Source organism: Suncus etruscus, chromosome 15, assembly GCF_024139225.1.
Source record: "Suncus etruscus isolate mSunEtr1 chromosome 15, mSunEtr1.pri.cur, whole genome shotgun sequence".
Classification (NCBI taxonomy): domain Eukaryota; kingdom Metazoa; phylum Chordata; class Mammalia; order Eulipotyphla; family Soricidae; genus Suncus; species Suncus etruscus.
The window spans coordinates 66,494,143-66,505,421 of NC_064862.1; the positions used below are offsets into that span (position 1 = coordinate 66,494,143).

General features: G+C 48.3%; 1 protein-coding gene across 1 annotated transcript in view; it reads right to left on the bottom strand.

Annotated features, from left to right (window-relative positions):
• Nucleotides 1–1,709, bottom strand: part of USP31 (ubiquitin specific peptidase 31) — a 76,230-nt gene extending 74,521 nt beyond the window's left edge. The window contains 3 exon segments of the mRNA XM_049789491.1: nucleotides 1,057–1,320; nucleotides 1,322–1,411; nucleotides 1,413–1,709. Of these exon segments, the coding sequence (XP_049645448.1) occupies nucleotides 1,057–1,320; nucleotides 1,322–1,411; nucleotides 1,413–1,709 (651 nt within the window).
• Nucleotides 1,710–11,279: the final 9,570 nt, after the last annotated feature.

Sequence of the window (11,279 nt, forward strand, 5' to 3'; positions counted from 1 at the left end):
CCCGTTCAAGAACTGACTCAAGTCTTGGGCCACTATCTCCTCCAACTGGAGGGGCGACCCACATCCACCAGGGTTAGACTCCCACACTGAAGGGAGCCCGCCAAGCAGGGCAGGTTTGAATTTCTTCCACCTCAGACTTCCGTTGTTTGAGGCCATACCCGGCTGTGCTCAGGGCTTAGTTCGTGGCTCTGCACTCTGGGATGCTGGGAATCGAAACAGGCTCAGCAACGTGCAAGGCAAGCACCAAACTTTGCCGTGCAGTGCTAGCTCTCCCGCCCCATCTTCCAAAAATCGCTTTGATAGGAACGTCCTGAACTCAAGACTTCCACGACATACATACATACATACATACACATACATACATACATACATACACATACATACATACATACATACATACATACATACATACATAAAAATAAACAGCAGCTGCAAATACACCAATGAGCCCAAGCCAGTAGGCTACTTCCATTAAACTCTCACATTGCCCATTGTAGGAGTCCAAATTTCCAAACGGGTCACTTCCTAGAGTTCAACCCAACCCTCACCACGATTTGTTAGCACGTTGGGAGAAAGATCCTGGGCGAGAAAAAGAAATGGGGCCCTGGGCCGGAGAGATAGCATGGAGGCAGTGCATTTGCCTTGCACGCAGGAGGACGGTGGTTCGAATCCCTGCATCCCATATGGTCCCCCCCACCGCCCGAGCCTGCCAGGAGCGATTTCTGAGCGTAGAGCCAGGAGGAACCCCTGAGCGCTGCCGGGTGGGACCCAAAAACCAAAAAGAAGAAAGAAAAAAAAGAAGAAGAAATGGGGCCCAGAGAGAAAGAAGTCACTTGCCCCGGGTCACGGGGGTCGCATGGCAGGAGAGCGTCTGACCTGAGCATTTAAACTCAGAGTGCAAGAAGGGAAGAAGTGGTAGGAGCATCCCTTCCCGGGGCCCACGAAGGGCCCCATCAGAAAGAGTGGGCGGGCTGGTGGGAAGGACAGAGAGCGAGTGAGGGGTGGATCTCCCCTTAAGGACCCTCTCCGGAGCGGGCGTCCCCGGGGCTCGCTCACCTTGAAGTCGCGGCTGTGCTGCGGGGTGTACTCCAGGGTCCAGAGGGCCCGCACCAGGTGCGCCAGCTGCTCGGTGACCTCGCCCTGGCCCTGCGCGCCGGGGCCGGGGCCGGGGGGCGGCAGGGGCTCGGGCTGGGGCCGGGGCTGGAGCTGGAGGCCGGCGCGGTACTGGCCGAGCGCCAGGTACTCGGCGAAGAGCTCGGTGTTGCTGAGGCACTGCAGCGTGGCGTTCATGAAGCACGTGTTGCCGTGGTTGCGGAGCCCCCGCCACGCCGGGCACCGGCTCGGCGGGCGGCGCGGGCGCGGGCGCGGCGGGCGCGGGCGAGGCGGGCGGCGGCGGGCACGCCGGGGGCGGCGCGGGGCGCGGCGGCCGGGCCGGGCGGGAAGCAGCCGCGGAGGCCGGCGCGGTCCGGGGCGGCGCCCTCGGAGCTCAGGTGCGACAGCGTGGACAGCGTCTTGAGGACGCGGCTCATGAAGCTGCCCACCGAGCGCGCCGACGACGCCGCCGAGGCCGCGGCCGGCCCGCCGCCCCCCGCGCTCCCCGCGCGGCCGCTCCGGAACAGCCGCTTGCTGAAGGAGCGCTTCTCCTTCCCGCCCGCCGCCGCCGCCACGGCCGCCGCCGGCCCGGGCCCGGGCGCCGTTACCTTGGACATGGCGGCGGCCGCCGACGCTCATCACCTCGCCCGTCGGCCCGGCCCGCGGCCCCGCCACGGCCGCCGCCGCATCCCAGCGCGCCGCGCCTCGCCTCGCCGCCCCGCGCCGCGCCGCGCTCGGGTGCTCCGCGGCCCCGACCACCTCCGAGCGAGCCGGACGGCGAGCTGCGACCGGTGGGGCGGGCGGGCGGGCGCGAGTGCGACCCGCCCAGCTGGACCGCTCACGTGACCCGCTCCGCGCCGCCCCGCCGCTGAAGCCGCGGGCCGCCATCTTGGCTACGGGAACGGGGCCGTCCCCACCGGCCCGGCGCGATGACTCGAGGCTCCCGGCGCGGTTCCGCTGCGTGAAGCCCAAAGGGAGGCCATGTTTAGTGTGGGCACGGTCCAGGCGCTGAAGACTGCACTGGGTTTCTCTCTCTTCTTTCTCTCCTCTACTCTTCTCTCTCTCTCTCCCTCTCCCAGGCTCTCTCTCTCTCTCGTTCTCTCTCCTCTTTCTCTCTTCTCCCTCTCTCTGTTCTCCTCTCTCCCTCCTCTATCTCTCCTTTCTCTCTCTCTTCTCTCCCTCTTAATTCTCTCTCTCCTCTCTCTCTCTCCCTCCATCTCTCTCTCTCTCTCTTTACTCTCTCTCTCTCTTTCTTTCTTTCTCAATCTCTTCTCTTCTTTTTTTTTTTTTTTTATAATTTTTGTCTTCTTTTTTTTTTTTTTTTTTTAGTTTTTGGGTCACACCCGCAGTGCTCAGGGGTTACTTACTGGCTCTGCTCAGAAATAGCTCCTGGCAGGCACGGGGGACCATATGGGACACCGGGATCGAACCAACCACCTTTGGTCCTGGATCGGCTGCTTGCTCTCTCTCTCTCTTCTCTCCTCTCCTCTCTCTCCTTTCTCTCTCTCTCTCTCTCTCTCTCTCTCTCTCTCACTCTCTCTCTCTCTCTCTCTCTCTCTCTCTCTCTCTCTCTCTCTCTCTCTCTCTCTCTCTCTCTCTCTCTCTCACACACACACACACACACACACACACCCCAACCCCGATTCCAGATTTGGATCTCAATCTTCACTGATGATGGTGCCTAGAGGAAATAAATGCAAGCATGAAGGGTAGTCCTTTTTCTTTTTTTTTTTTTTTTTTTCCAAGACCATGGAAGAAGTGATGCACATAACTCCGACCAGCCCTACCTAGCTCTAAAGAATCTTGACAGCCCTCGGGCGTATATCTCCAGGCCAGCATTCTGTCTTGGCTGGTCCAGGCAGGCTAATCTTCCTGGAGGCACCTTGGAGTTAACTGTGAAAAGAGATCAGATTACCTTCTGAGAACAGCTTTTAAAGTCCCACTGAATTTGACTGTCATTCATGCATTCAGTGATTCATGTCACAACTACCGTGCTATCCCCCAGGAATAGGACGGAGTATGAAACTAGCTAGCATGGTTCTCCCTGCCCTCCTGCAGCTTTCGTTTCTAGTGAGTGCTGAAAATAGCTGCTATGTTCCAAGCATCTTGCTAGCCTTGCTATGTCTCCTTTAATTTTCAGTGCCTTTGAGATGGAACTTCGCTGAATTAAACCCAAGTTTGTTTCAAGTCTTGACCTCTTAATGAAACGCCCAGAGATTTCACAGATCAGAAATGTCCTATTCGTGTAGAATCCCCTACACAAATGTTGCAATCCTCTTGCTATTAAAATATTGAAATGGTTTGGCGCTACGTGTTAGGGAGAAACTGAAGAATGGTAGGGCTATAGACATGGCAAATCAACTTTCTGAAGAGTGTGACAACTACTCAATTCTAGCCAGTTGTTCCTTGGTAGAAATGAGGGCTCCGTGTTGTCAAATCATCTGATTTTTAAAAAGGAAGGTGGAAATCCTATTTTTAAATGTTGATCTAATTTAAAAAAAGAAGGGGAAAAAATGTGCCATGGTGAGGAAGAAGATTGCATCTTAGGCTGACCTCAGCCTCCAAACTCCAGCTTTGTAACTTCTCTGCTGACCTGGAAGAGAGGAAAAGAAAAGAAACTACAGAAGGGAGATCCTTAACTCTTAAAAAAAATTGACCAAACTTTTTTTTTTTTTTTTTTTAGTTTTTGGGGTCACACCCAGCGGTGCTCAGGTTTACTCCTGGCTCTGAGTTTAGAAATCGCCCCTGCTAGGCTCAGGGGACCATATGGGATGCTGGGAATCGAACCACAGTCCATCCTGGGTTGGCTGCAAGCAAGGCAAATGCCCTACCGCTGTGCTATCTCTCCGGCCCTGACTAAACTTTAAATGGGCCTGTTACACTGGTACAGGCTGGGAGACAAAGGATGATAGTTGGGATTACACTCTGGGAAATCTGTGGAGGAAGGTGGACACTGATGGTGGGATTGGCCCTGATTTATTGTATGTCTGAAACCCAACTATGAAGTATTGTGTAAATTACAATGGTTTCAATAAAATAAAATTGAAAAATTGAAAGTCGACCTTACACCAAATTGTCAAAGTTGCTGGCTTTTGCCTCTGGCATTTCACTCCATAATAAGCAAGACCTAGAGGCTATGCCTCACAGCTGAGCACCCCCACCCAAGTCTTCAGTTCTCTGCTATTCATTCCCATAGGCTAATTCATGTTTCCTTTTCATAGCTGGACGATGGGGAGGATGCTAATAAGGGGAGGAGGCAGGAGCTGTTGAAGCCACACCCAGGGGTGCTCTGGGGCTATTCCTGGATCAGTGTTCCTAGGCTGGGCCTAGAATGGAATTGAAGAGCAGGGTCAGATGCAATAGCACAGTAAATTGGGTGATTACCTTGCATGATGTTGACCTGGGTTTCATTCCTCCAGAACTTTACCAGGAGTGATTTCTGAGTGCAGAACCATGAATAACCCTGAGTTTCAAGGTTGTGGCCCAAAAAGAAAGAAACAAAAGGCACCTTGAGCTCATCTGGACATCATGGAGAAGGCAAATAAAGAACGTGGTGGCTCTCAGTCTTCAAAAGATATATTTGTGTTTTTCACCATGGAGAAGGGATGTGACTAAAACAGCTTTTAGTGGGATTTCAGCACATTGGTGAAATGTTCTCATCACACCCAGCCTTCTGTGGGAAGTGTTTTGAGAAAGTGGGAATAGTCTTGGGTGGTCCTTTTAAGTGTCAATAACTTGGAAGTTGTTTCCCAAGGTTAATTTTCCTAAGCAATTTTTCTTTTTCCTTTTCTTCTTTTTTTTTTTCCTTTTGGTTTTTGGGTCACACCCAGCAGTGCTCAGGGGTTACTCCTGGCTGTCTGCTCAGAAATAGCTCCTGGCAGGCATGGGGGACCATATGGGACACTGGGATTTGAACCAACCACCTTTGGTCCTGGATCGGCTGCTTGCAAGGCAAACACCGCTGTGCTATCTCTCCGGGCCCTTTTTCCTTTTCTTTTGCCATTTCTTCATTCCCCATGTGAAGGTTCAGAACTAACTCCTCAAGTTTGCTCAAAACCAGGGTTATTTGGATGGCTTTGTTGTTGTTGTTGTTGTATTTTGTTTTTATTTTTTTGCTGAGAGGTGGGTGGTGCAGGCACACATTCTGCAGTGCTTGGTCTTACAACTGAATCTGTTCTTAGGATCACTCTTGGTGGTGCCTGGAGTACTTTATACAGTGCAGGAATCAAACCATGTCAGCAAAGCAAGCACTTTTACCCCTGTACTATTTCTCTGGCCCTAAATTGCATTTTTATGGCAGGGACTAGATCTGGTTGTGCTGCTCAAAGCTTTTCATCCTCCATATTTTGTGCTTGAGTTCATATTTATTTATATTTGGAATTTTGGGCTATCCTCACTGATGCTCAGGAGTTATTCCTGACTCTGTACTCAGGAATTATTCCTGGTGGTGCTCAGGGAACTCTATGGGATGCCAGGGATTGAACCTGGATCTACCACATGCAAGGCAAATGCCTCTCCTATATTATCTCTCTAGCCCTGGAGTTCATCTTTAATTGCAAGCACAAGCACAATAAGCCAATGCAAGTGACAAATACACAAATACACAAACATTATCAAATTTTTCTCTTAGCTTTTCTACCTCCAAAGTCAGGGGATTCCCGAGTGGGAGTTGAATGAACAGCATTGGCTGCTACTTACCCCATCTAGGCTAACCTCCGTCACTGTACCAGCAGCCTCCCGTCCTTTAAACAGACAACTGAGGCACACCTGAGTCCCCAGTAGGAACAAGTGTCATGAATTTTTAATCAGTAGCCCCCAGTCCAATAACATAGCTTTTTTTTTTAACCCCAGATCTCTTAACACAGCCTTTACTATGTGGTCCTATTTCCCTATGTCATTTTTCCTGTGCCCTCAATCTTGATAAACACTTCTCCAAGTCTTTATCTCTCCAACTCAGGTACCCATAACCCAAACTAAGGATTCAAACTAACAGGAACACAAACTAAGACTTTGAGAAACCTTTTGTTGGGGCTTGGAAAAATAAACTCCCAACAGATCTGCGATTGGTCTGGAGCTGGTATTTTCCAAGCTGCCATAACTACCCTTAATCTAGCAACATTTTTAGCCAACTCCTTGGGACCTCATTGCTATGAGTGCTTCAAATTAATTAGGACTAGGGCTAGAGCGATATAGGACAGCAGGTAGAGTTCTTGCTTTGCATGTGGCCAACCTGGGCTCAGTCCTTGGCATCCCATATTGTTAGTCTCTGAGCACCACCAGGACTAATCCTAAATGCAGAAGAAGTAGTAACACCTCAGCATTGCCAGGTGTGACCCAAAAGGAAATTTTAAAAATTAGTGCTAACCTCTGTTTGGACTACATTGATTCAGTACCTCATCAGATTTCAGCTAGGATGCACCACCTCTACTTTCCCAGTCCTACCCACCAGCTACTTCCACCCTTTCAGCTAAAATCCAAATTGTAATTTGCATTGTTCAGCAGTAATTTGGAGGGTAGTTTCTCACCATCAGTGTCCAGTAAAATCAATTCGTGTTCTTCCTCACAGAGCTGCCCGCATGGCTTATTTATGTGTCTGAGTGAGAGAAGTTGAACTGTGCTGGTCTCAGCGACCTCATTGAGAGGGAGATCCAGATTGGGCCAGTCAGCTCTAGTCCCCCTTATGGAAAAAGACACTGTCCCACCCCTGACAGCAAAGACAAAGGGAAGATAAACTAAGAAATACCAGGCACCTGAAACTTAACTCTGGGCTTTCTGGGACACGGTGAGTTGAAGCTACTGCAGTAATGATGGTAGTTGTTGTCTGCAGAGTAGCAGTACAGATCTGTAAAGGTCTGTCCGTGAGGGTGATTATGGTGGCGGTGATCATCAGCTGGCGGCTCAAGAAAGGAATTCTACCTGGTGTCCGCCTTCCTGGGTTTCTGCCCAAGCCTGTTTCTCCGGCTCTGTTTATTCTATGAACTAACCTGATAGGATTCCTATAAATTCCTTTATTGCTGAAGTAAACCACTTTTCATTTCTGTTGCTTGTAATTTAAAAGAAAAGTGACTAGTAATGCTTTTTTTATTAGCAATTTATATTCTTTTACTGGTGTGATTTACCTGTGCACCTTGTTTTTTTCTTTTTCTTTTTTTTTTTTTTCTTTTTGGTCTTTGGGTCACACCCAGCAACATTCTGGCTTTAGGCTCAGAAATCGCTCCTGGCAGGCTCAGGGGACCATGTGGGATGCAGGGATTCAAACCACTGTCCTTTTGCATGCAAGGCAAACACACTGCCTCCATGCTATTTCTCTGGCCCCATCACCTTGTTTCTTCATTTTCTTCTGGCATGTTCCTTTTCTTAATGTTTTTATAAATGAATTGTACTTTTCTTGGATCTATTTCATTCCATTTAGCTATTAACCTTGTTTTTTGTTTTGTTTTGTTTGTTTTTGTTTTTATTTTGGGGTCACACCTGGCAGCGCTCAGGGGTTACTCCTGGCTCTGTGCTCAGAAATCGCTCCTGGAAGGACAGGGGACCATATGGGATGCTGGGATTTGAACCATCTGTCCTGGGTCGGCTGCATGCAAGGCAAATGCCCTACCGCTGTGCTATCTCTCCAGCCTGGTTAGCTATTAACCTTTTTACCATATTTACAGTGTTTTCATATCAGAAGATGCAGTTAGAGACTCTAAATTTTGTTATAAAGTCAGATTAATAAATCTTTCTGGATTTTTTTTTGGGCCACACCCTGTGACGCTCAGGGGTTACTCCTGGCTATGCGCTCAGAAGTTGCTCCTGGCTTCTTGGGGGACCATATGGGACGCCGGGGGATCGAACCGCGGTCCGTCCTAGGCTAGCACAGGCAAGGCAGGCACCTTACCTCCAGCGCCACCGCCCGGCCCCAGGAGTTTTTTTTTTTTTTTTTTTTTTTGCAGAAAAATGCCATGATTTTTATTTTGACCTGCTTAGGTGAACTGCACTTCCTAACTTCAAGACCTTAAGACTTCTCATCTATGTTTCTCATTTAGAGCCAATAATGACTTGTATTTTTCTCCTTTGTTCTTACATTAATGTTGACTCTAGCTGGAATTTATTTTTGTGTAAGGAATGAGGTAGGGCACTTGCCTTTTCCCTGTTCTACATGACTAATCAGCTATCTCAGCATTATTTTAAAAAACCTGTTACTTTAACCAGTTCACATCATTTTATATGCTGCTTTGGGAGGACAGAGAAATAGTACAGGAAATAAAGCTCTTTCCTAGCACGCAACCTACCCATTTAATCACTGCATGAGCCCCCAAGCACCACAGCAGTGTGACCCAGAGCACACAGCCAAGAGTAACCCCTGAACACCACCAAGCCCTTCGGTCATATGTGGTGTCAAGGATAGAACCTAGATTGGCTATATGCAAGGCAAGCACCTTACCCACTGTCCTCTTTGACCAGACCCTGAGTGTGTGGTGTTTTTTTGTTTGTTTGTTTTTGGTTTTGGTTTTTGGGTCACACCCAGCAGTGCTCAGGGGTTACTCCTGCCTCTATGCTCAGAAATCACTCCTGGCAGGCTCGGGGGACCATATTGGATGCCGGGATTCAAACCATCGTCCTTCTGTATACAAGGCAAATGCCGTACCTCCATGCTATCTCTCCGGCCCCCTGAAGTGTGTTTTTAAAAAAAATTATGGAAAGTGTTTTTAAAAAAATTATGGAAAGGTGCTTACAATAAGCCCTCAAAAATAACATAGTCTCCTTCCACAGGTCCTGGGTAACATTAATAAGAATGTTCTCTTTTATTGTTATTATGAATGGGTTTGGGAGTCATTCTGGAGCTATTTCTGACTCTATGTTAATGGGTCATCCCTGGCAGTGCTTAGGAGACCATATGGGGCGCAAGAGATCAAATTGGAGTTGACTACATGCAAGATAAGCACCTTAGTTCCCATAGAATCTCTCTGACCCTGAATGAGATATTTTAGGTCATCATATTTTCTGTCTTTTAGACAAATATATTATTATTATTATTATTATTATTATTATTTTTGGTTTTTGGGCCACACCCGTTTGACGCTCAGGGGTTACTCCTGGCTAAGTGCTCAGAAATCGCCCCTGGCTTGGGGGGACCATATGGGACGCCGGGGGATCGAACCGCGGTCCTTCCTTGGCTAGCGCTTGCAAGGCAGACACCTTACCTCCAGCGCCACCTACCCGGCCCCTATTCCTCCTTCTCTTTGTGGTACTATTGCAATGACTAGGGATCAGATGTTGGTTGTGAGACTCAAATACTTTGGTTGCAGTGCTCACTGAATGGTCACATAGTGTAGGAGTGGTGCTCAGCACATTTTGGTGTATACTTTGTTTATACTTTGTTGTATTTGGTTTGTTTGTTTGTTTGTTTGTTTTCTTTTGGGGCCACACTTGGTGGTACTCAGGGGCTATGCCTGGTAGTGCTTGGGAGACCATATAGGATGCCAGGGATCAAATCTAGTTTGGCTGATCACACTGCAAATATGTGCCCCTTACTGTTGCCCCATTTGTTGGGTCCCGTTTACTCCTTTGTTGGTTGTTTGTGTATCCACAAAGAGCCCCCAGAATGAGAAATTGATTTCCATCCTCATGTCCCCTTTTGGGGGGAGATCTTGGTAATATATATCCGCGAAAATAATCCACACAGCCAGGAGGGTTTAGGAGTAAAAGGTTGGGCGAAGAGAGTCCTTTGTCAGCCTACTGCTAGCTCCAAAACACACCTTGAGCCAGCCAGCCAACTCTGGCAAAAGACCCTGAACACCTCAATCCCAAACTATTTATTTGGCTCTCAACAGCGCTCCCACTTGGAAGGTCAAGATGGGACAACAGGCAAAGAATAATCTTATGGAAATAGTTTTATATACAGCACCTTACTTTGCTATACATTTGGTTGTATACTTGTTTGTACTTAGGTTGTTTACTTGGTTGAGTACTTGATTATATGCTTTGTTGTACACTTGGTTGTACTTGGTTTATTGCTAATTAGGGATCACACACCTTGTAGTGGCACACACCAAAGATCACAAACTGCAGTGCCACCAGAGTCACATCTGTTATGTGGGGAGACACCAGGGATCAAACTTACAGCCTCATGCCTGTGTGGCAGACATCTCCACATTTTTTTGTAACCAGCCATTTTGATATGCCTTGGTTCTTTCTCACAATTCCCAGTTGATTCTCTTGGGTTTTTCAGGAATTTAAATCAATACATGAGCTAATGACCTGGAATTGCTCTTTGGAATTGCTCTACCTCATTTTTATTCCTTTTTTTGTTTGTTTGTTTGGTTGGTTGGTTGGTTTGGGGCCACATCCGGTGGCGCTCAGGGGTTACTCTTGGCTCTGTGCTCAGAAATCACTCCAGGCAGGCTCGGGGGACCATCAGGGATGCTGAGGATCAAACTTGGATTGGTTCCAGGTCAGCTGTGTGCAAAGCAAACACTCTACTGCTCTGCTTTTGCTCCAGTTTCCTACCTCATGTTTTCTTCCCTTTTTTTTGGGGGGGGGGGTGCACACCCGGCAATACTTGGTTTATTTCTGGGTTTTTTGTTTGTTTGTTTGTTTGGTTTTGGTTTTGGGGCCACACTTGGCGGTGCTCAGGGGTTACTCCTGGCTGTCTGCTCAGAAATAACTCCTGGCAGGCACGAGGGACCATATGAGACACCGGGATTTGAACCAACCACCTTTGGTCCTGGATCGGCTGCTTGCAAGGCAAACGCCGCTGTGCTATCTCTCTGGGCCCTTATTTCTGGTTTTGTGCTTGGAAATCACTCCTGGCAGCTTGAGATGAGATGCCGGTGGGATGGGGGGTAGAATCTGGGTCAGCTGCATGCAAGGCAAATCGCCTATCCATTGTGCAATTGCTTCTGCCCCTCATCTTTCCTTTTTGTCTCATTGCCCTTCCGGAATTCTGAGAAGTCATAAGAATGAGCAGCAGAAAGCTTGCTATGTTCCTGCTGTTAATAGCACTGCATCCAGAGCTTCCCCATTAGGCAGGATGCTCGCTTTTGGTTTGAGATATATATTATTTATTGCATTAAAGTGGAAACCCTTTATCCCTACATCAGAAAGAATCATTATCTAAAATGGATCTTGAGTTTTATCAAATTCCTTTTGAGCATCAACAGAGACAAGTGTGTGACTTTTCCCCCTTTTTGACCTATGTGTCT